Consider the following 26,922-nt stretch of genomic DNA (forward strand, 5'->3'; position numbering starts at 1 on the left):
GTTTAGTCTAGACATGTTATCAATTATGCAACTTATCATCATCTTCTTCTTGTTCTCCCTTCTTCTTCCTGTGGATTATCTACGGCTGGCGCCACTTTTCCGCCTCAAGTCGCCATCTTCTTCTGTCTTGATTTTCCTCAACGTCCATATTCCTTGCTTCCATTCTCTCTTCAACATTATTTTCCAGCCGCGTCGTGGGTGGCCCCTTTTCTTCCGCTGGGATAGTATCCATCGTACTATCCTATTTGATATTATGTCGTCATTCATCCTGTTCACATACTCAAACCCCATCACCTGTTTTTGTTGGATGTCGCCACTTGCTAATGTCCCAGGCTTCTGCTGCGTAAAAAACTACATTCTGGACTATAGTCTTATACATTATCTTCTTCGTTGTCCTTATCTTTTTGTTCCACAGAACAGAGCTCACTGCCCTTGTTACAGTTCGTCATTTATTAATCCTACTAGTTTCTTCATCATTGCTTGTGTCCTGTTTATTAAATAATACCCCAAGATAGTCTGCCTTTTCTACACTTACAATTACTTCTCCATCTTTCACCAAATTATTCACTTTTTCCGTTCCAACAGCCAAGTACTCACACTTCTTCATGCTCACCTTCAGGCTAGCCTTATTGTATTCCTCTTTAAGCTTTTTATCATATAGCTCAGGTCATCCTCATTTTCTGCTAGTACAAACTGGTCGTCTGCAAAATACAGGCTAATTATTTTGCTGTCCCCTAGTATCACTCCCATAACCTGGCATTTTCTACGCCAAGCCAGCAGTATCGCTCCTAGATACAATTCTTCGGTTCAAATGGCTCCGATCACTATGCGACTTAACTTCTGAGGTCATCAGTCGCCTAGAACTTAGAACTAATTAAACCTAACTAACCTAAGGACATCACACACATCCATTCCCGAGGCAGGATTCGAACCTGTGAGCGTAGCGGTCGCTCGGTTCCAGACTGTAGCGTCCCAGAACCGCACGGCCACTCCGGCCGGCCAATTCTTCTGTCCAACTGTGTTATTTTCATACAATTTCATAACAACCTTTAGCAATCTTTTATCCAACTCTCTCTCTCTCTCTCTTTCAAAATTTCCCAAAGATAGTTGGTGGGTACACTATCACATGCTTTCTCTAGGTTAATCAAAGTAATACGCGTCTGGAGATGCTTGCTGCATTACGCTAGTTATCGTGAATAATGATGATGAGAAGTATTTCACTTAATTACCTAAGGCCTGTTCAGAGGGCCATCAACTCTCTTTGAGCGCGACCTACGCTAATTTCTCATTTTTGTAGTTTACTCCTTTTCAGCAATGAAATGCAACATGCAATACACATTACACATCAAGCCGAAGTTATACAGAAGATTCTGCTCAAGTTTGCTATCCTACCCTAGAAGACTTCAACACCTCCTTATTTATTTTTTGACGTGGTCCTCCGCCTATTAGACGTTGCCTCGTACCTTGAGGCATACAAGTTTACAGTACGCCGGCCGCCACAGCGGAGGACAGCGACGACGGGAAGACATGTGATGCAACTCTCGGCAGTCGCACAGCGAGCTTCATTCAAATCACTTGCCGCTCATGCGACAGCTGCGTAATTGTCCAATCAGGACACTTGCGCCATTCCTTTCTTCCTGAGTACGCCCCATTTCCTAAATTGAATAACAACCGGCACTATCCTCACTTACTGGGTATCATTGACGGCGCAGGCAGATCACACTTGCTGGTTGTTCTCGCCTGCAGTATGCCGGCCTCTCTCCTTTCTACTGCTCCAGGCAGCAGAGTGCGACTAAATGATTCATAAAAAAACTCCTATAAAGCACGGCGCCAACGACATCTCATCGTACCAGCGGAATTTAAATTATCTCCCACACTGATACTACCTATAATAAAAAAAATCTAAAAATTAAAAGCACTTTCCCACAAACACAATTTTACTCATCGGCTACAGCTTCACGCGGGTCTCGGTTTAGATTTCCCTTTTCATTAACGAAAAACACAAAATATGAATGTCTGCAGTATTTCTTTTTCCAGGTTATCCAGTTAACCAGTTTCCGGATTACAAAGTTATCGTTAAACAATAAACAACTACGGAGTTCAAAGACGTGACGTGTTATTAAGAATTTTGAAAAAGATACTGCAGTCGAAATACGAATTAGGAAATCCACACAGAGTACTTACTGTATTTCATAAAGTGAGCATTTCAAGTACAAAGATGACAAACTAAGCGAAGGATAAAATGCACCAGGGAGAAGGTTTCACGCGTTAGACAACAGGTTGACACTGCTCTGCTGCAAAAAATACATATAAATAAGCTATTCGCAACTCATTCTTGATCCAAGAAGTGGAACGTCAGTGCATGAAATAGGCGAAACCCCAGGTTACGCGATCTGGGGTGAAGCAAACTGAAGCTAAAGGATTTGAAAAAATGTCAAGGAAGTTCTTAACAAACCAATAACATAGTAAGAAAAACAGTTAAGAGAGAAACAAAAAAGAAATTTTCTAGATGCATAAAGGTTACGAGCACATAACACATGCAAATCAGTTTTTGTTTCGAGATAGACGGCTTGCGTCGCACGCCAAGTCCAATTCACTTGTCCTGCATTTCATACAATTTCGTGATACCAACAATGACAGTATAGCTTAGAATCTGCATCTTGGTGCTGCTTTTGTATACGCAGTTCCGGAGATCGATGAAACTCCGTAGCATTTTCGTAGCCTCTGAAATTAGAAATGTCTGTTGGGGGCCGCTGGAAACGTATGGCCGCGCAATAAGTCGAACTGAATGAAGATGTCTTACTAGTATGACAAAACAGACGTTTTGAAGTTCTATGGAAGATTTCTCGTAAGGAACAATGGCACAGTACACAAAATTCTGAGTTACTTGGGGCCTAAAGAGAAGTCGTTGTTCGAGGCGGAAGTTTGAGGACTGTGTTTCTGGATTAGCGAATTTTCGCACGTGGAAACACAAACAAGTCAAACACTGTCCATATTGACTTCTAGTTGGGAGCCGGTACACTCCGCTGTAATACGGTTTAATAAAATACTCGTAAAACTCCTTGACTGAACCCAACTTCTTGCTTGCGAGGTACAGCAGTCGCAAAGTAAATAAGATTTGCTATTTCGCATGAAAAGACGTGAGCGGTTACGACCTCCCACGAAGGCTTAGTGACATGCCGTAGGTACTAGCTGTGTTGCGTGTCATCCAAACAATCATGAGGACACACAATCTACGGAACTTGTTTACGCCTCTCATATATTTTAAACTGGAAACACGCTCTGCACCACTCAAAATTCGCTGAGGTTTGGCTGGAAATGACTAGAGTTCTACAATACGTCGAACCTCAAACAATCTGCCCTACCCTTCGGAATAGAAAACAAAACTTGAGAAATTATACCATATACATTAACTACCATAATCCCTGCCAATAAAACAGATAAAACAAATAGTGAAACCCCAAAGTAACAGTTCGAGATGGAAGGATGTACAATCACAACAGTGGCGTAAGACGTAAGTGTAAAGTACGTTCATGCACAATAAAGAGCTTCATAAACGACCAGTAAGTACAAAATTGTATACAACCGCATGACAAGAGCACATGTCGGCTCTCAAAGATGATGGCTTGAAAATAATCACAAGAGCGACTAAAGAAAAAAGTATACTACAGCGAAGTTAAAAAAAATGACTTTGCTTGCTATCTGAAAGAAAGGCCTGGTTTTAGTTACGTACTGGTCCTTCAATGATGAAACAAACAAAAAAAAGTTAGAGGTATGCAGAAGCTGTACTGTCAGCTGTACTGGCATTTGTAGCACGGAAATGGCGTAACCTAGATACATCCACGAAGTATGCAAATGAATATTATAAATAATAATCACTCCCACGGTGAACAGCAAATTATCTAAGGTTGTATTGGGGCTATTTCAAAGATTTGCAGAATAATGTGCGACAGATCAGAATCACAACTGGCGTCAGAAAGAAACAGATGGATAAGCAGAACTTCCGGAACTAAGAAAAAAGAATCTTGCCACTTACGTTTTAACAGTTGTGTAATTAGTAAGACGAGCAATGACTAAGGGAAGAGCAAACTCACCGAAGTAGGGTTACATTCGCCTATGGTGCAGGCGTACATCATGTAAACGTATGCTTTAATGGGAAGGTAAGAAGTTATGTTGCTGTAGCTTTAAAAATGTAACTACACGACAACCATATAATTCGCAGCTGAGGATTTTATACATATACCATGTACATAAGTAATAAGGACATCGCAATACGCTATTGTATAGATATCTTTAATAATCAAAATAGAATGCCGTACAGTCTTTCATCAGTGATTCACACAGTGGTTTTCATGTCAACTATGACGTTTATTTTCCACGATATTACTTGCCTTCTGGTAACTAACAATTAGAAAAAATTAGTAACTGACAACGAATTCGAAGTGAGAATAATAATAAACGTAAAATTACTGTAATGTAATTGGATAAGAAAAGGAACAACAAGTGAGTGAACAGATACTGATAAAGTTGTAAAATGGTGAGAGACATGATTTTCCATCAATAAATAATCAATATACGACCATACAGAGCTATTATCATGTGAAGTAAAGGAAACGTACCTAAAATGAAAACTTGGCACACAAAGTACTGAGAGTACTATAACGGGCATTGATGTGGGTTTATCTCCAAAACAGAGAGACAGCTACAGAAGCATAATATTTGAATCTACGAAGCCTTCACTAAAGTTATTTGCATTTTCTCGTTTCTGCGGATGGACCCGTTAACAATCAAATAAAAGGAGTCGAAAGGGTACGCAGCTGAGACAAGTCTCTCTTAGTTTTCTCTTCCGTCACTCCCGTATAATTTAACTTCGATATATCTTGAAAGTTCCTCGCACCTAACCTCGTACCAAAAGAATATCAATCTCCAGTTAATATTGATATCGATATTTCATCGAGCAGACATAAATATTCAACTATAAAGGTCTATAATAATTTATAATGAGTACAGGTCTTTTTATCTCTAAAGTAATATACGTTTCTGCATCTGAGTTCGGGTCCTCAGACTTATTTTCTATTGTTTATGATATGCGGAAAACGAGACGTCGGTTGTTATTTTTACGGTATAAACGAATATGTGGCGCGTTTCCCAAAAATATGGCTGTTCAGTAAAGAATGATCACAATTTCTTTTTGAGAAGATACCTTTACTCATCCTCATAATTTTGATCGTCCTTCTCAAAGTAGTCCCCCATGAATGCGGTGTACTTGTTCCAGCGTTTCTGCCAGTCTTCAAATACATGCTGGAAACCATTTTTTGAGAGGTCCTTCAAAATCGCCTCCGCAACCTTCACCACCGCTTCTGACGACTGATAATGCCTCCTACGAAGGCTAAACCCGGACTACAGGGCGTGTGAGGGATGCACGTCACGTTGATTTTTGCAAGATATTCAGCAATGACGTTGGCAATATACGGCCGCGCGTTATCGTGGTGCAGCATCCAGCCTGTTTCACAGAAATGTGGTCTTTTGCGCCTGATATGGACCTGCAATATTTTGAGGACATCCCTGTAGTACTATCCAGTTGCTGATGTGTGTGTAGGAACAATACGTTCTAAACCATTCCACGAATATCAAAGAATGAGGTGACCATAACTTTCCCAGCAGAAGCAACTACTTTTGCTTTTTTGGGGATCGGTGATGAAGGAGATTTCCACACTGAGCTTTGTTGTTTGCTCTCAGGATCAAAATGATGTAGCCAAGTTTCATCGGCAGTGATTACATTTGAAAGAAACTCTGGATCTTCTTCTAACATCAACATTAACTGTATGCAGACCTGCACACGAATGTCCTTTTGTTCGGGAATCAACAGTCTTGGAACCCATCGCGCACAAACACGTGTCATGTGTAATTTTTCTGCCACCAACGAGTGGGTGGTATCCAATTAAATGTTCATTATTTCAGAAAGTGATCTTAAGGTAATTCGTTGATCCTCGCTCACAATTACAGCAACAGTGTTGATGTTTTCTTTCGTAAGAGCAGAAATTGATTGTCTCCCCTCTTTAAACATTTTAAACCACTTTAGAGCTGTGCTGTAAGGAAGAACAGACTCTCCATAGGCATCCTGTAACATTGCATAGGCCTCAGCTGACGATTTGTTGAGATGAAAGCAGAATTTCAAAGCCGCTTATTGTTCCTCGCGTGTTACCTCCATTGCAGCCGTAGGCGATACTGAACATGTCTGATCATCCCTGCCTCTCACAGGCGGGAACCAGGAGTCCCTAAAATGAATCTACGACGGCGTGTTTGCTGCATATTAAGCAAACAGAATATCATAAGATTCAATTTTAGCACGAGAAATTATGAGCATAAAAAACTATGATCATTCTTTATTGAACAGCCCTCGTATATGCATATTTTGCTGGCACATGAAACGACGGTGACTCTGAAAGACATGACGGTGCTGATTTCGATGTGAAAATCATTCGGACTATACGAAGAGACTTGAGCCTAATTTCTGCAAAGTAAGAGGAAGTTTTTAAGTTCCCTAGGTTCAGATTTTAAGTGATCTAAGGGCTTCCCTCTCTTCCTTATAGCTGGGACGATACTAAGACGAATGCACGGACAAACAATGTCCACAGGAAATATTCACACAAAGTCGATATATTGTCCAAACCAACCCTAAGAGTGACAGCTACTTTACTCTCGATTTCTTATCATACTATAATGCTCCTCCAACATTCATTACAACTCAGATATCTCACAGACCTTCAAACCAATTCCATAAATTTATGATAGAAGGTAGTACTATTACTACTTAAGTAATAAACCGTATCTATTCTTTTTATTTCCATTCTGATGAGAGTGATGGTTAAAACGGATGAAAGCGTACAAAGTGTTTCAATAAATTTGCAATCCACGGTAAACATTTGCTTTAATATAGTATATTTCAGCAAATTTTTTGCGTGTCCTTCTGTTTAGCTACAAATGCAAAAAAAAAAACGATCTGACCTGCAAAAATTACCAAACTTACTTTCGTTGTTCCTTTTTGAAGATCTCCTTACAGTAGCACAAGAGCTCGATTTTACAAATAATCTTTTATCGCTTTGGTCTCAAACCTACAGTGTGAAAAGCTAAACATAAAAGATTGTCGTTTTCTTGTGGGGCAATATGACATATGGTGCAAGGTGGGAAGAGAGAAGGTGCTTCCCAATACGTTTCGGACACTTTGCTTATTGACACGGTTGGAAATCCAAGAAGCTGTTATCAAAACAACTGTATCATAATGTGCTACTATAATCTGTTACCAGGTACAATTTTTCTCTGTATGGCCTTCTCTCTTCTCTTAAATCATCAGAAATATCACTCACGCAGGGAGGAAGTGGTTATACCTAACGCCATTACGAATAGTAATATTTAACTCTGGAGTGCAGATCACTGAGCGATGAAGCGACGACGAATCCAGAGGCGACGAGAGGCGATGCTGCTCGGAGTACAGTGCAGCACATGTTAGTCGTTACTAACAGTAATAGGCGGCGCTCGCGCTTCGCTGCATAGATAGTGAATCACTCTGTAACAGGTACAGCCGAGAAGTGTGCGGGCATCGGACACATAAAAGAATTTAGTTAACGGCTGATTAGATGTATTATCATGTGCTAATATTGAAATGAAAAGAATACACTCGCGTGTAACACGGCTAAGGAATTTTTGTGTGATCCATGTTGCCACATGGTGCTCTTGGGCGTTCAGCTGAATTTAATATAAAAAATATGTGTGGCATATTCCAAACAGCTATCGTTGTTTTTGCTGTTTATATGTACAGCATGTAATCCATTTCAGAGTTATACAATTACATCTTCAGACATCCGTATGACAGTCAATCGACTGTTGAATACAGAGAGAAAATCAAATAGCTTAGACACAGAAGCTGTACCGTGCAAGATCACTTAACATGCACGTAAGGAAAGAACACGTTAAGAAAAGATATACTGACGTCGAGATACGTACGTGTGTCTGACGTTATGTATACACTTACTTCAATTGCTTGTTGAATTACATAATCTATTGACTCGGCGCTAATATAGATATCTAAACACGGAGTTACATAGCACTGAAATCTATAAGCCAAACGTATTATATATATATATATATATATATATATATATATATATATATATATATATATATCGATCAAATTTGGTGGACATTTCTCTTACCGTCAGGCAACAATCGCTGTGGGGGTAAGAACCACCTACCTACCATATTTTAGGAGATACGACGTCGTCAGAAACAATGACATTCATGAAAACTGCCGCATCATGCATGACATTTCAGTGAATTACTTCCGTTCTACTAACTGTATTCGCAATAAATTTCGCAGGCAGTGTCCACATATATCGCTAAATGTACCTCCAAACGTATATCACAGTAAGGCACATAGTTCAGGAGACATCATGTGATAAATACTGAGATGCGTCAAAAAATGTCGCAGTGTACATGACGTTTAAATTTATTACTTATGTTCTACCACCTCTATTCGTAACATATTTCACAGATAGTATCCACAAACGCCGCCGGATTTACCTACATAAATATATTACTGTATGACATATAACTCAGGCTGAGATACGTGAAAAATTGCCGCATCATGCATGACGTTTATATTTATTACTTCTTTGCCACTACCTCTACTCGCAACTTATTTCTCAGACAGTATCCACACATACAGCTGAATGTACCTCCACAAATATAATAATGTGCGACACATGGTTCAAGAGATATGAAGTCAAACACTGAAAGGCGTGAAAAAATGGTGCACCATGTATGAAGTTTTAAAAATTTGTTCTTTACTACTAAGACACCCCTATAGTCGAAGCTACTTAAGGAGATCCTTGACACGTTGCACAATATAAAATTATCCGATACCTAAACGAGGCAGTTGCATCACATGTGGTATGTGCCAACATATATGCACGACGTTTACTTTTGGGACTGTGTGAATTTCATGCACATTTACTACATTCGTACATTTTCCACATATATGAAGTACAAATATTAACTCTATGTCACTAAAGATCATACCGCGACTGTCACACGTTATATGGAGATATGCGTAACTGCCCTGTGTATATTATGACTGGTATTTTATCGGTAATTTACATTACACCAACCGGCACTGACCATCGTATTACTTACGTCATCCTTCTCCAGTAACGGTATATTTTTCGTCACTGAAGCGCAGAGAAATTGGTATAGGAATGCGTATTTAAATGCAGAGACATATAAACAGGCGGAATTCGAGGCTGCGGTCGGCTACGCCTATATGAGAAAACAAGTGTCTGGCGCAGTTGTTAGATCGATTATTGGCACTGCTACAATGGAAGGCTATCAAGATTTAAGGGAGTTTGCGTGGCCTTATAGCCGGCGCAAGAGCGATGAGACACAGCACTCCGAGGTTGCGATTAACTGTGGATTTTCCCGTACGACCATTTCACGAGTTTACCGTGAATATCCGGAATCTGGTAAAACATCAAATCTCCGATACAGATCCGGCCGGGAAAAGATTTTGCAAGAACGGGACCACCCACGACTGAAGAGAATCGTCCAACGTCCGCTAACTACTGCAGATTTCAGTGCTGGGCGATCAACAATTGTCAGCGTGCGAACCATTCGACGAAAGATCATCGATATGGGCTTTAGGAGCCGAAGGCGCACTCATGTACCCTTGATGACTGCACGACACAAAGCTTTACGCCACGTCTGGACCCGTAACACCGACATTGCTCTGTTGATGACTGGAAACATGTTCTCTGGTCAGACGTGTCTCTTTTCAATTTGTATCAAGCGGATGGACGTGAACGGGTATAGAGACAACCTCATGAATCCATGGACCCTGCATGTCAGCAGGAGACTGTTCAAGCTGGTGGAGGCTCTGTAATGGTGCAGTTGGAGTGATACGGGACCCCTGGTACGTCTATATACGATTCCGACAGGTGGCACGTACGTAAGTATCCTGTCTGATCACTTGCATTTAGCCGGCCGTTGTGGCCGAGCGGTTCTAGGCGCTTCAGTCCGGAACCGCGCGACTGCTGCGGTCGCAGGTTCGAATCCTGCCTCGGGTATGGATGAGTGTGATGTCCTTAGGTTAGTTAAGTTTAAGTAGTTCTAAGTCTAGGGGACTGATGACCTCAGATGTTAAGTCCCATAGTGCTCGGAGCCATTTGAACCATTTTGAACATGCATTCATTCATGTCCATTGTGCATTCCGATGGACTTGGGCAATTCCAGCAGGACAATGCGACACCCCACACGTCCAAAATTGCTACAGAGTGGCTTCAGGAACACTCTTTTGAGTTTAAACACTTCCACTGGCCTCAGAACTCCCTAGACATGATGGTTATTGAGCATATCTGCAGCGTGCTGTTCAGAAGAGATCTCCACCCCCTCGTAATCTTACGGGGTTTATGGACAGCTCTGCAGTGCATGGTGTCAGTTCCCTCCAGCACTACTTCAGACATTAGTCGAGTCCATGCCACGTCGTTTTGCGACACTTCTGCGTGTTCGCGGGGGCTCTACGCGGTATTAGGCCGGTGTACCAGTTTCTTTAGCTCTTCAGTGTATTTATTAATGTTTTTTACAATGTTACATGTGATTTTGTTGCGTTTACGTCCCACAACTCGCATTGTACAAGGTGCGGCGTTTAAAACCGGACAAATTTCAGTTTGAATTTCCCACCATATCGTAGTTCAGCCGGAGGTCGCGACTGGAGTTCTTGAAAGTGACAGGTATCTAGTAAACAGTCAGAACGACAAAATGGCTGAGATGTTCCGGACTAGTGTGGAGTACAATCGAAGAGCCGCAATTACAGAAACTTTTCGTGCTGGACGTTCGCCCACTGAAAAAGTATGATTCTCCGGGTATCCGAGATCAACAGTTTACGATATTGTGGCCAAGTATAATGCTTCGTAGAAGTCTGGAGAAGGTTCCGCTAATCTGGCGAGGAAACATCATTCTAGGAATCGCGGCAGTAATCGAAAAGGCTCAGGCGTTGATTTCGGAGGACCCGGGACAGTCGCTGAGGAAATTGGTGTCAGAATTGAATGTCAGCGAGTGAACAATGCGTCGGATGACAGAGGAGGACCTCATACGAGCCATTTAGTCCAAAACTGGCTCTCGGATAACGATGACATGTTCTTTTCAAAGGAGTTCCGGCCCGCGAATAGCTCGGAGGATTTGAACCCCCTCGACTACTATGCTTGGAGAGTAGTCGAAAGAGTTACCAACAAGACGAGGCACCCTAATGTCACATCTCTACGCACCGCTATCGAAGCAACATTCGCGAATCTTGACAGCGCTGTTTTAAAGAGTGCGTGCGATCGCTTCAGGACAAGATTAGAGGCGGTCACTGTGGCTGAAGGGGGTTACATCGAGTAATGTAACTCTTGAAAGATACCACCACTTATATGTAAAAGGATTTTCATTTGCATTTTGTTTTAACACATATGCTTTTAAAAAAAAAGTTTCATTTGTCCGGATTTAAGCGCTGCACCATGTATTTTAATGGGAAAGTCTTACTGTTTAATATGAGGGACACAATAACGGAGGAGAATTGTATTTAGAAAGTGCATTGAGATTATTGTCTTATTTCATTACTTATCATGCTCCTGTTAAAGATCCCCTCAGATGCAGTCGTATCTGTTATAAGCAAATGCGCTTGAAACATATCGCGCTCTTGACGGAATATTAAAGGAGCATTAAGAAGCCGGGATGGCGTAATTATCTGAATTACTAGGGACACAGCTGTGAGACAGCAAAACTGAACCCTTCAATATAGACAGCCCGCTGCAATACGTCAAACATGTATTGTTACGGCTGAGGCACATATATATAATCTGAAAATCGTCTGATACAGAGCTGGTCCAGGAATTAATAGCTTTCGCACAGGATTTATGGGCATTTCTTCATGGATGAGTGAACATATAACTTCTTAGGACTAGATTACTGGAAAGCAACCTATTCATTGTATGTCAGATTAAAACCAGTAAACTCCTTTATCTTTAAAGAATCGAATCCCCACGTAAAAAAACAGATCCAAGCTTCTGATTACAAATGAGTTAATGTGTTAAATATTTGACTTCAAGTATGCAAGCGAGGAAAGGGTTTGATGGCTCTGAGCACTATGGGACTTAACTTCTGAGGTCATCAGTCCCCCTAGAACTTAGAACTACTTAAACCTAACTAACCTAAGGACATCACACACATCCATGCCCGAGGCAGGATTCGAACCTGCGACCGTAGCGGTCACGCGGTTCCTGACTGTAGCGCCTAGAACCGCTCGGCCAATCCGGCCGGCTGTGAAAGGGTTTAAATTATGCTTAAAGTTTGTTAGAAGTCACTAAGTGCTCCCACAACGAAACCTCTTGAGTGCGAGGTCGCAAAAGGCCAATGATATATACGCCATTCGACGACCCACAAATTCTCTACCATGCAATAACTGCTAACGGCAACAGGAGTCGGGACTGAAGGTATTCAACGGTGAGCACAGCATGAGGCCACGGAAAGTAGTCGACGTGCTGCAGTGCTAGTGGTGTTGATTCAAAGCAGCGCAATGGCGACGATAAACAAAGCAAACATTGCGTTATGTCTACAACAACAGTTACCGAAGTTGACATTTCGTCGCAAAGGAACCCAAGGAATTTTGCAGAGTGGGAAACGACTGTCAGATAAAATATTAGCATTTCAGCTAGATGAGTCAGTGGAATGTGTGGTGTCGATACGCTCGACTGTACAGACAGTGTACATGAGGAATGCAATGATGCCGATACGTGCTTAACAAGTGAAAATGATACTGAAACAGGTGCCGAGCCATGTATTTCATCATCGTTATCGGACAGGGAGCCACAGACCCAGTCTCCAGTGACACGTAATACAGGACAATCGTTGTCGAAGGACCGGGAACTAGACATAATTACGTACATGGAAGACCAACCGCAGCATAGTAAAAACAAAATTATGAATAGATTTCAAATAAGTCCCCAGCAGTATGACCGTGTGCCGCATAAGAAAAAATTACAGATATTCAAGGGAGGACAAGGCGTAATTTTTACAAAACTGTAGCCGGCCGTTGTGGCCGAGCGGTGCTAGGCGCTTCAGTCTGGAACCGCGCGACCGCTACGGTCGCAGGTTCGAACTCTGCCTCGGGCATGGATGTGTGTGATGTCCTTAGGTTAGTTGGGTTTAAGTAGTTCTAAGTTCTAGGGGACTGATGACAGGTGTTTAAAGTCCCATAGTGCTCAGAGCCATTTGAACCATTTTGAACAAAACTGTATACTAGATACACATTACGGGATGTGCATGATAGTGACATCAAACTGCTCGACATAGATTAAAGTGTTTTCAAGGGAAACAGTAGACAGTTGCATAAATTAAACAGCGCTACAAAATTGGAAGACGTGAGATAACGAAATTTCAGACAAAGTTCGACTTGACGATGCACAGGCTCGTCGGCTCGTAAACCTGGAGATGCGATAAACAAACTTAACCCATCTCTGAGTGCGGAATTTATTTTGAACTACGACCAATCGGGATATGAAGAGGAAATGCATGTGAAAGAAACTCTATAAATTAGAGGTACTAAGAGATTTGTATCAAGATTGATTGACATCAATGCCTTAACGCATTCGTTTACAATTATGCCGAGTGTTAATCTGGATGGTAAACTGGCTGGAAAGTTATCTATTGTGATGCGAGAAGTTGGAGGTGCTCTGCCCCTACGATTCTTTCTTATGCGCGTGTTCTTGCAAGAGCAGTAGGGAATATTTGCGTCACGGCAAGCAAGAGTGGCAAAATTGGCGTAAGAGAACTACAACTGGTCAAAATAACTTGGTTTTGCTTCATTCCTGATTTGCGTATAAAAATCACACTCCTTTAGAGCAAACTAACCCTCCTGAAAAGTGTTTGGCATCGTAATTCATATATCACCTGGAACCACAGGACAAATTCATCTTCTGGATTTTTTTTTCGTGCCTATAAAACCTATTATCGCACTATATGCAGCTACACCTTGAAGGAAAGACAGTTTCACGCCACGCCAGACTGATTCGCGTTCGGTTGCATGACATCACATTCCATCAGTTCTTATCACCCCGTTGGACCAGTACGATTGTACATGCACTCTTTTGCAGTTAGTAGCTCCAGAGGAGTTCGCCTTCGATCTTGATGGCCTGAACCTTTGTGATCATTGTGGTGCGGCATTTATCATTCGGTGATCATGGTATAAGTCAATGGTTTGTTTCGAACATTTATTGAATATTCACGATGTCCATTTTGTGAAGTGTAATACTTACAGCCCATAGAAGGTCGATCTCTGCATCTCCCGGACACTCATTTTCTGACGCCCTACTGATGTACATGGTGAGTCATTAGCAGCTAATATTTTTTTCTGCCATAGTTGTTAACACGACACTTTCAAATGAGCCATACTAAAAATTGAACTTGCAACCTGGCTCTCAAGGGGTTCCTTGTCATTATTAAACGCTGCATGAATATAGGCTGGGTGATTTCGCGTCATTTTAAGTAAAAACTACTTTTTTAAACATCTCTATGTTTATAACGTCTATGTCTAAGTGTTGTACAGTGACATATAAGGGGCAATCAAATGAAAACGAGATAGATGGAAAAAAGTAAATAAACTGTTTATTATTTCAAAAGCAATCACCACGTATTAACAATACATTTGTGCTACTTTGGGACAAGATGGTCAGTGACTTCATAGAAAAATGTTTGCTGTTATCTACGCAACCATGATTATACTTACGCGTGCAACTCTTCGTCCGAGGCGAACTGAAGCCACGAATGTTTTTCTTCAGGGCTCCAAAGGAATGGAAATCACGATGGGAGAAATCGGGATTGTCTGGAGGCTGTGCCAGCGCTTCCCGGCGAAACCTCTGTAGCGTAGTCGAAACAACCTTGACAAAATGGGACCCACCCTGAAGAAAGACATTCGTGATCGTCGATTTGCTTCGAAAGAAGAGTTGTACGCCTGGGTACAATAATGATTACGTAGGCAATCGCGATTATTTCTCCATGTAGGCATTGACCGTCTTGTCACACAGTGGTATAAATGTATTAACAGTTATGGCGATTACTTTTGAAATAATAATTTACTTACTTTTTTCCATCTGTCTCGTTTTCATTTGATTGCCCCTTATAATTTTGCAGGTGTATATGTAGATACTATCCGCAACATGTATTGCGAATAGTTATTAGTAGAGAAGTAATAAATTAAAATGCCATGCGTAATATTGACATTTTACTATCAGTCAAATAAGTCATGGCTGCAAAGTACTGACGAGAATTACTTACAGAAGAATGGAAAAAAATCGTAGGAACCGAACTCGGAGATCAGTTTGTGTTTAGGAGAAACATAGGAACACTTGAGGCAATACTGCTCCAAGAACTTATCTTAGGAGACAGACTGAAGAAAGCCAAATCTAAGTTGACAGCACCTGTGGGTTCAGAGGAAGATTTTGACTACGTTTGGAATAGACTTTCCGTAAATCTGAAGGTAGTACGGATAAAATACAAGGAGTTGAGAATTGACTGATATTGCAGGCATAGAATATGACTTTTCTGCATTTAACGTTTCTGTACCAAGGGCGTGTTCGGATTCTCAAGATGGTGCATTTAGAATACGTGTTGGTTGGCATGGATGAGGTCATTCCATTCGTTGTACACCATTATACAGGGCATAACGAGTATAATCGCAGATATTTTTATACGCGGTACAATGACATGTATGCATATCAGTGTGTGGGTTGATTTTTCTCTGCGTCGAACAGTCTTCCCACAAACACGTTGCAGCCGTACCGACCTAAAGTTTTCTGCACGGTCACACTGCACCACTTAGTGTCCTAGGCCTGTGAGTATAGACTAATCATTATGCGGCCACACGTCCACACCTCAACACCTGACCTGACGCCCAGGGAAAAATAAACATTAATGGGTTGCTCTTGCCACATGTACTAGGAAGTGCTAACGAACTTGAGAACACAGGATTTTTACTAGCTGCAATTATTACTCTGCAAATGACGTAAATACTGATGTAACGTTGTACAGTGCACCATCCTGTCACCAACGGAAATATCTGTGCTTGTACCAATCACAGTCTGTATTTGAGCTCAGAATGTGTTCAACAGTTCTAGAAAAGATAGATATCAATGAGTTTGGACGTTGGTTTTATGGATCACTTCTAATATCCTTCGTGTAGACCTGTATTTTCTATCAACCATCCGACTGGGATTCCAGGGGGCCCTGGAGCCTTGTTTAATTTTAACAACTTCAGCTGTTTTTTAATACCGCCGACACTGCTGTGTATATTACTCATCTTTGCAGCAGAGCAAGAATTGAACTGGGTCAGTTCTTCAGTGTCCACCTTCGTATATGAACATTTGAAAAAGGAATTAGGCACTTCTGTTTTTGCTTTGTTACACTCAGTTAGGTTTGCTGTGTCACCCGCTAGTTTCTGGTAATTAATTGACAGCCATTACATATGAGCACAACTTCTTTGAGCTATGTGAGTGATCTTTCGATAAGATTCTGTATCGAGGTGACGTTCTCAAGACGTTCACCTTTATTCTTGTAATTGATGCTATCGGGTTCTTTCTCTCTGTTCTAGGCATTATGCTGCATTTACACAAGTTCAAAGAGAGCTACTGTGCATTGCAAGAAATGGAACTTTTGTCCAAGTGTTTAACAATTTCTTTGCAATCGTGCAGACAGAACACGATACATGCCGATGTCGTGGCCGCAGCTAGGTAAGAATAGAATACTTGGGCTGTGATGAAGACAGAGGTGCGTGGAGCCATTGCGAAAAAATATGGATGGATAAAGGATAACAGACATCGTGAGTGCGAGGTAATACTGACCTTACAGCTTATCTTAATCTTTATTTCCTCCTTCCTTAGAAGATAGACTGAAGAAAGGCAAATCTACATTCAAAGCATTTCTATACTTAGAGAAAGCTTTTGGCAGTGTTGTCTGGAGTACACTCATTGAAATTCTGAAGGAAACCATGAAGAAATTTGGAAAGGAAATTACAGCTAAGGCAGAAGAAATTAAACCTTAGTGATTTGCTTACGGTATTGTAATTCTGTCAGAGTTGGCAAAGGACTTGGAAGATAAGTTGAATGGAATATATAGTGATTTGCTAAAAGGTCATGAGAACGACATGATCAAAGTAAAAAAACGTTCAATGGAATATAGACGAATTAAATCAGACGATGCTGAGGGAATTATATTAGGAAATGAGACACTAAAGGAAGGATAGTAGTTTCGCCGTTTGGGCAGAAAAGTAACTGACTTTGGCCGATGCAGAGAGGATATAAAATGGAATATGGCAACAACAAGGGCATCGATCCCTAAAACGAGGAGTTAGGAAGTATTTTCTGAAGGTATCTGAATGAACTGTAACCTTGCACCTAAATGAAACGTGGACAACAAACAGTGCAGACACGAAGAGAATAGGTGTAGTTTAAATGTGGTGCTTTAGAAGAAAACCGAAGATAAGTTACGTAGATCGAATAACTAATGAAGAGGTACCAAATCTAATTGGAAAAAGAAAGAAATTTATGGCACAACTTGACTAAGAGAAGCGGTTAGTTGAGCAGCGATATATCGAGGCATAGAGGAACTGTCCGTTCGGTAATAGAGACGGTGTGTGAGGTTAAAAACCGTAGATGGAAACATAGGCGCGAGTAAAGTAAGCCAAATGGTTGCAGTAGCTATACAGCGATGAAGAAACGCACAGAATATATGACATTCCTAGAAATGGGGCGTTCTGTAGTACAATGAACAGCGGAAAACTCCAGTCAAGATCTCTAGTAAAGACTTGGGTAACAAATATAGAATATGTAGCGGAATTAATGTGCATCGCAGAAGTTATTTTGCTTGATTGGTCTAATTAACGTTTTATAATTTCCACTATGTCCATGATGTTAATATAAATCAATGTGTAGACAAAGTTAAAAATTAACCAAGACATCGACTAAAACAGTACAGTGTATTTAGATATTCGAACAAGAATGGAATTTGAGTAATTAATAGTTATATCTGAATGTTCAGTTGCACGTAAAATCTTGAAACAAGATCGTGTATTCCGATATGTGTAACAGAGTACGAAAAAGGATTAGCTTGACCGCTCACTATACTGCATCACAATGAGGTTGGCTATTCCGGTTACATGTTATTGAGACTGTTTTAAGAGTTCACTTTAAAATAAGAAAATTTTATAAGATTGTCTGGTCAATGTCACTCACGTTGATTGGGCGTCGAAAAAGGATGACGACAATGTGGAAAGCCTTTTTAATTATTATTTTAAAGTTCTTCTGTACAGTTTTTTTAAGTAATACGGTAACAATTGATAGTATAATTGTGTCTTGCCTTACGTAAAACTAAATTGTAAATTGTACTACTACAGTGCCACCTGGCGAGCTTACAATGTAGCGTTGTCTTTACTTGACATCGTAGTCTGTATTCACCTGTGATATGAACATGACGGCAGTCGACGCATGTATCTTACATTTTATGTATACCGATATTTTAATTGTGACATGCCGACATTCAGTGTTTTCCACGATCAAAAATGGTTCAAATGGCTCTAAGCACTATGGGATTTAACATCTGAGGTCATCAGTCCCCTAGACTTAGAACTACTTAAACCTAACTAACCTAAGGATATCACACAGATCCATGCCCCAGGCAGGATTCGAACCTGCAACCGTAGCAGCCGCGCGCGGTTCCGGACTGAAGCGCCTAGAACCGCTCGATCACAGCGGCCGGCTTTTCCATGGTCCTTACACATATATTTGTGATATGACGCGATACAAAGCGCAAATGTCAAAGATTGTATGAACTGTAAAGTTGAAGGTATGTAATTTTTCAATATGCACAGGCATGCCACCTGTGTTTGGTTACAACTTTTGCAAAATTATTACCCCGCCAATCTGGTTCTGTCCTTGCAGGTCCGAAGATGGTAACAGAATCTTACCGGAACTGGTCATCTAAGTAAACACTTTACTAGCGAGTGCACAGGATATACTAGTGCGGAGAAATGCATCAAACCCGTCTTTGGACTGAAGACGACAACAACAAAGTTGGGCAGGGGATCGATTCTTCTAGTCACAAGTAAAAGATACGTGAAACGACAGAAATCAACGTGCTGATCGAAGAAAGAAAGCAGAAAACCCATTGTTTGTGTACAGCAATAGTAGGATGAACTTGAAGTTGATGCAGCCCAATTGGACTTGCAAGGTGGAAGAACCACATCAATGTAGATTTCATGGTATTCGGGGCCATTTGTCGCTGGAATATGTTGACAAATATCGGAAACCAGAAATATGTAATATCTATCTTTCACTACCAATTTAATTTCAAAAACGTTAGTCTATGGTTATTTTAATTGATATCATAGCCAGAAATAACAGAATGAAAAGAGTACTTCCCACCGTTTCGTTTTCCAAGAGGTTGGAGGAGGGGCGGATTTAGGACATACAGTATTATTATTTATATGTACCCTCTAGGTTTCAGAAGACGACTGCGGATAAAACTGCGAGACATACTGAAATCACACACACATCAGTGGACAGAGGATGTCTCCAAGTGTGTAATTCACACTACAGGTGCTCAGTTGGGTTTCGATTCTGATGAGGCAAGCGTCAATCCCAGGGTGCAAGTTGACGCCATGTGTCTGGGAAGGCGCGAAGGAAGCCCGCTTTGCGAATCTGCCAAATGGGTTGCCTATCTGCAGGTGCGAACTAATGCGATGCAATGTTTACCAGTGAGTATTGAGAACAGCACAACCTAAAGGTGCAATCTGTAATTATAGGCTTGATACATAGCAAAAACATGGAACAAATTCCCGCTGGTTCTCTGATAACCTATCGTGGAACATATATGACCCAACAGTAGTAGGAAGGCTAAGCAGTAGGGGATCACAGGTGAGACGCTGCTGGTCACGTGCTGAGGCCGCGGCCACGATTTTGAAGCAGTGTCCACATAGGCTCAAGGGCAGAAAGGGCCGGGGGCGCATTCCAGGCGCCGGCAGCGCTGCGGTGTTGCAAGAGGCGCGCGCGCCCCGCTCCGGCCGAGCCGGCGGCCGTCGTCTTCTTGTTGCGTGCCTGGCCGGCCGGGCCACGCCACGCCACGCCGGGATACCTGCCGGACGGCGGACGGCGGACGCCACCTGCCCGCTGCCACCGGTCCGCAGGAATTTCCTGCACACGGCCAGCCGCATCCTCACTGCCGCTGCAGCAAAAACAGCACGCCGGAGAAAGCACTTGCAGCAGCAGCCTGGCGCTGAGAGAGCACACTGCACAGTCCACGTGAATCGTAAAATAGTGTCTGAAAATGACTATAGACAGGGAGTCCCCCCCCGAGAGCAAGGTTCAGCCGCCTAGTCGGAAAGGCTTTTCTTCCTCCGCGCACAATGACCCTTTCCTCGCGGTGAGTGAGAGTTGTGCCTTAAGTGTACATGCTGAGTGACTGTAAGACACGTGTGGAGAGTGTGGTGTTCTTTATGAGTTGTATGACGATGAGAGAAGGCACAGAGTGAAACCAGGGGCCGGCAACTAGTCTACTCCTCCAATTAACACCAAGGGGACCGCCGGCTTCAATGTCCCCAGCCGGCCGGAGTGGCCGAGCGGTTCTAGGCGCAACAGTCTGGAACCGCGCGACCGCTACGGTCGCAGGTGTGAATCCTGCCTCGAGCATGGATGTGTGTGGTGTGGTGTCCTTAGGTTAGTTAGGTTTAAGTAGTTCTAAGTTCTAGAGGACTGATGACCTCAGAAGTTGAGTCCCATATTGCTCAGAGCCATTTTTTAATGTCCCCATATGACGAACCCATTACCTTCAGCAGTCTACATGGCGTCGCTTCATGAAAGAACTGCGGAAAAATCTGGAATTCAAGCCAAAATATTGAAAAAGAAACCTGAAGATCTGTTAGGTGATGATAACTTCGGATTTGGAAAATTTAAAGGCATCATATATGCTGTTCCGACGTTACATTGATAATGGATGTAAAACTTACGGAAAATCTAGATACTTTCCCTGGATTTCTCCATCGATAAAAAGCGTTCGACAATATATAATGGTGCAAGCTTTCGAAATTCTCAGAAAAATACGTATCTATAAAAACAAGTACGTAATATGTAGTACGGACAAGAACCAAGAGGAAAAAATAAGAATGGAAGACCAAGAACGAAGTGCTTGGATTAAAAATGGATATAAGACAAGGAGGGAGTCTTCCGCCGCTACTGTTCAAACTGTTCATCGAAGAAGTGGGGCCGGCCGCGGTGGTCTAGCGGTTCTAGGCGCTCAGTCCGGAGCCGAGCGACTGCTACGGTCGCAGGTTCGAATCCTGCCTCGGGCATGGATGTGTGTGATGTCCTTAGGTTAGTTAGGTTTAAGTAGTTCTACGTTCTAGGGGACTGATGACCATAGATGTTAAGTCCCATAGTGCTCAGAGCCATTTCAACCGTTTTTTTTGAAGAAGTGGTGATGGAAATAAAGAAAGGATCAAGAATAAGATTGAGATTCAGCAAGAAAGGATATCAATGATAAGATTCGCTTATGACACTGCTGTTCCCAGGGAAGGCCAGGAAGAATTGTAGGACCTGTGGAAAGGAATGAACACACTCTGTGGATCGACAGTAAATCGAAGAAGAAGAAAAAAAGAAAGTAAAGAGGAGTAGCAAAAATGAGATTAGCGATAAACTTAACAACGAAATCGGGAACCACGAAGAACACCAAGTTACGGAATTGTGCTACCTTGGAAGCAAAATAAAACATTTTGATTAATCGGGTTTCTGCTGGTTATTCACGTCTTTCCTGCACAATATTTCAACTGTGTGACTCGCAGTCGTCTTCAGGTGCTGTATGATACTGATTCCAGTGTTCGCTGCAGAATTTATTGGGGCATCTAGGATTACCCAGTCTGAAAATATAAGTTCAAGCCTTGCGGCTACGCCTTCAATAATAAAATATTGACAATAAAACATTAGCTTTTTGGTTGTCTTGTTTTTTTTTTCTGCATTAAAATGAGTTAAAAAGACATTGGCTGAATGTTGTATATATACATATATATATATATACTGATTCCAGTGTGGAACGAGTGAGTTAAAAAGACATTGGCTGAATGTTGTATATATACATATATATATATATATATATATACTGATTCCAGTGTGGAACGAGTCCGGTATTTATGCCTACGTTGTGCTAGGCGTTCCCTCTGCGGTCCACTGGCGCTCTGTCCGTGGTGTGCGGACGCCATTCACAACTTAATTCAGCAATACTGACAACGGATAATAGCCACAAAGAACGCGCACAGCGTTCGGAACAGCCGCGGCTAGAAGAAAATGATACAGCCGTTGCTGTCACGCAGTTGAAATGCCGTGCAGGAAAGACGCGAATAATCGGCAGAAACCCGATTTATCAACATGACAACGTCTCGCAGGGAACGCTTGAAGAATTACAAAATAAAACATGACGGACGAAGCAAGGAGTACATAAAAATGAGACTAGTATAGGTAAAGACGGCATTCATGACCATAAGAAATCTACTAGAGTCAAAGATTGGTCTTAATTTGAGACTGTACGTTTGGAGCACAGCACTGTGTGGAAGAGAGACATAAACTGTACAAAAACCGGATGATAATCCAAGCGTTTTAGATGTGGCGCTTTAAGAGGCTACTGAAAATTAGTTGGACTCATAGGATAAGAAATGAGATTCTCACTAGAACTGGCGAGGAGAGGAACATTCGAAAACATTAGCAACAAGACGGCACATGTTGATAAGACATAATTATGTTAAGATGCCAAGCCTCGCTACGGAGGTGGATAGTGAAAGAAGAGTAATGGTGCGTGGTCCAGTCAAATCAGGCGGTTCTAAAATGGCTCTGAGCACTATGGAACTTAACATCTGAGGTCATCAGTCCCCTAGAACTTAGAACTACTTAAACCTAACTAACCTTAGGACATCACACACATCCATGCCCGAGGCAGGATTCGAACCTGCGACCGTAGCGGTCGCGCGGTTCCAGACTGAAGCACCTAGAACCGCTCGGCCACACCGGCCGGCAAATCAGGCGGTGCTCAGGGAATTAGATTAGGAAACAACAACTGCAGCCAGTAGACTACTTTTACTATTTGGGCAGTAAAATAACTGACGATGGTTCAAGTAAAGATAAACCTTCCTGAGCAAGAAAAGCTTTCCCAAAAATAAAGAATAACGCCACCATTCAACATAAATTCAAGATTTAGGGAGTATTTTCTGAAAGTATTTATTGAGAGTGAAGCCCTATGTGGAAGTGAAGCGTATTACAGACGAATGCTGAAAACTACGATGGACATTCAATAAGTAATGCAACACATTTTTTTCTGAAAACAGGTTTGTTTTATTGAGGATTGCAATACACTAGATTATTTCCCACTCTTCTGTCTGCAAAACCCTATTTTTCAAAGCAACCGCTCTTCAGTCCGACGACCTTACGCCACATCACTAGGAGGGCCTGTACCCCCGACCGGGACCACTCTACAGGTCCACGTCGGAGCCAACGTCTTGCTGCATCACTAACCTCCCCCCCCCCCCCCCCCCACGCACGTACTCCTTCCCGCAGAGTGCACAGAGTGCATCTTTCGTAGGACCGTATAGATGGAAGTCGGAAGGTGCGAAATCCGGGCAGTAGGGTGCATGAGGAAGAACAGTCCAGAAAAGTTTGGTGAGCTCTTCTCGAGTACCTCAGCACTACCAAAACAGACGTCCAGTTGTGCAGCGAGGTGTTTGATTATGATCCGCTGACCACCTCAAATGACAGTGTCTGCACGTTCCAACTGTGTGCGGCCTTCCAGCACGCGGGAGATGGGACAGGTTTGCGCGACCTTGTTACGATGACGACAGGCGCCTCGCCCAGTGACTCACGGTGCTTTTGTTCATTGCCAGATCTTCGTAGACATTGTGCAAGCGCCTATGGATATCTCTGCGATGTTCTGTTTTTTCGCCAAAAGAAACTCAGTGACAGCTCTCTGTTTGGAACGCACCCCCGTTACAAACGCCATTTTGAAGCCTACGTATTGCGCCGCCATCTACAGGAGCTTCATAAAATTATACGGGCTGAAGATGGAATATTTCAAGATGTCCCATGATAAATACCGCATTTTTTTAACCAAAATTGGCCGAGAAAAAAAGTGTTATATTACTTATTGAACACAACTTGCAAATGTGTAGATCGAGATCCCAGTTGTTCCCATCCACAGAACGAAAATATTCGTAAACTTCCTCATTGTTTGTGCTGTCAGCCTCTCGAAGAAGCTAACCTGCACCTTGCGCACAGCTCAGTACCCTATTGCATTTAAGAAAAAGCTGAAGAACATCTTTTTTTTTTTAATTAGTCTCTACGGCCACTTCGCTCAGTTACGTGTTTTTTCTGCTTTCGCTTCTCAATCAGTCATACCACTTTCTCTTTCTCAGTCTTCATTACCTGTTATCCATCAAGGTTCCCTCCGAAAGTTTTATCTGGATTGTTTTTGAAGTTCCAAATTTTGAACCAGTTGGTGATAACATGTAAATATTTTCGTAGTTTCGAGGCTATTAGATTAAGGTTACAACAGTTTTCAAATACAACCGTACTATAAGCAAACAAGACGATTTCTACACCTGCAAACTTACGGTAATACAGTGTAAAATTTACAGACGGCAGCGTCCAAGGTTTGGGTCTTTATTGCTCACACAAGAATCACTTAAACACTTTCTGTTCCTCGGTTGAGCGATTTGCTAATATCGCCCTCACAACCTACATCTTGAATTGTGAAGGAGTGAGAAAATGTCGTTTAGGGGCATGATCAAATGTTCAAATCTGTGTGAAATCTTATGGAACTTAACTGCTAAGGTCATTAGTCCCTAAGCTTACACACTACTTAACCTAAATTATCCTAAGGACAAACACACACACCCATGCCCGAGGGAGGACTCGAACCTTCGCCGGTTGGTTGGTTGTTTTGGGGAAGGAGACCAGACAGCGAGGTCATCGGTCTCATCGGATTAGGGAAGGACGGGGAAGGAAGTCGGCCGTGCCCTTTGAAAGGAACCATCCCGGCATTTGCCTGGAGCGATTTAGGGAAATCACGGAAAACCTAAATCAGGATGGCCGGACGCGGGATTGAACCGTCGTCCTCCCGAATGCAAGTCCAGTGTCTAACCACTGCGCCACCTCGCTCGGTCACCTCCGCCGGGACCAGCCGCTTAGGGACATCTACATTATATACTCCATAAGCGATCATAGAGTCAATGGCGGCGAATTCTTCGTATCAGTTTTATGGCACTTCTGTCTTATTCCATTGGCGAATTGGGCCAGTAAAATCGCCGTGTGCATTCCACTATTGATGACATATGCGATGATGACTGCGGAATAGTCAGACGGTCTTCCTCGAATACAGGTTCCCTAAGTTTACCCAACATAGTTTAGCGAAAAGAACATTGCCTTCCTTCCAATGATTGCTACTTATGATCCCGAAGTAAATCTGTTCTACAGGTTACGAGGCAGATTGAGACATACACTAATGAGCAGAAACTTTACGTCATCGGCTTAATAGCGTGTTGGCCCAACTTTTGAACGCAAAACACCAGTGATTCTGCGTGGCACGGAGTCAACAGGTCCTTCGTAAGTTTCCAGAGGTATGTGACACCAGACGTCTAAATACAGGTCACGCAATTCTCGTAAATCACGGACCGGTGGATATGGCGGCCTATAGCGCCCCACATGTCTTCCATCGGGTTCACGTCAGGCGAATTTGCTAGCCAAGACATAGCCGAGAGATCACTATCATGCTCCTCAAAACACTGGAACCCGATTCCGACTTAGTGAGATGGACAATTACCCTGCTGGAAGATGCCGCAGCTGTCAGGGGAAAAAAATCAAGCGTGATGGGATGCAGAAGGTCCGCAATATATATAGTCGACAGTCGTCATGGTGCCTCAGATTATTACGACAGGTCCCATGGAATCCCAGCTGGCTGACCCTCGTAGCATTACACTGCCCTCCCACCGGTCTGCGCCCATGTTTCGAACGCCTGTATGTCGGCATTTCCGGGCACGATCGTCGACTTGGTGTAACAAGAAAGGTTATTCCATCAACTATAGTGCGTTTAAAATTAGTTGCGACTTTTGACAGTTCAGTGCGGAACAAGTGGATGGAAGCGTAGTTGCCAGCATGTGCTAGGCGCGTCACCAGGTGACCATAGTGTAATAGCAGGCTCACTTGGCAAGTTAGCAGCATGCTACGATCTTTCTCAAACGCTTTTTACAGAAACTAATTGGTAATAAACTCTCTTTCTCGCACATTTTAAAGTTTAATAATAGTCTCATGATGAAAAGCCTACCGTTTCGTTAATGGCCACAGTTATTGTGATATTTCGTTAGTAGGTAACTACTGCTAGAAATTCTTAGTTTGAAGTGAAAAATAGGTGTCGCTATGAATTTCTGTTTGATGCGTGCTGCTTACACATTGCTGCGTATTAAATGAAAATAACATATTGAACCATTCTTTAAACTTGGAGCGATATCACTGTCGGTTTCCAATCTCGAGAAAATGGAATGTATGTAAAGTGCTCCGTCACAAACTCGTGATCAGTGAAAAAAAAAAAAAAAGAATGAAATATTCATAAATTCCTCTCGTATCTCATAAATGGTGTAAGATATCGAAACAAGATTTTGGCAAAGACAGCGCGGAAAGACAAAAGTGTTTTGCCATATGATTAACATGCGAAACTTGTAGATCTTAAAATAACCGAAAAGCCTCCCTCAAACCTGTTATATTATACCTTCACAGATCTGATGATGGCACCTTCAGAGAGCTGAAACGGGTCATCTAATAA

General features: G+C 42.2%; 1 protein-coding gene across 1 annotated transcript in view; it reads right to left on the minus strand.

Annotated features, from left to right (window-relative positions):
• Positions 1-20,006: 20,006 nt before the first annotated feature.
• The window catches only part of LOC124576444 (serine/threonine-protein kinase S6KL), a 194,900-nt gene continuing 187,984 nt past the window's right edge, over positions 20,007-26,922 (minus strand). Inside the window, exons 9-10 of the mRNA XM_047131207.1 lie at positions 24,531-24,637; positions 20,007-20,298 (exon numbers count right to left, since the gene is read on the minus strand). Coding sequence (XP_046987163.1) covers positions 20,007-20,298; positions 24,531-24,637 — 399 coding nt within the window. The remainder of the gene's footprint in view (positions 20,299-24,530; positions 24,638-26,922) is intronic.

This window comes from Schistocerca americana, chromosome 1 (genome assembly GCF_021461395.2).
Source record: "Schistocerca americana isolate TAMUIC-IGC-003095 chromosome 1, iqSchAmer2.1, whole genome shotgun sequence".
Lineage (NCBI taxonomy): Eukaryota > Metazoa > Arthropoda > Insecta > Orthoptera > Acrididae > Schistocerca > Schistocerca americana.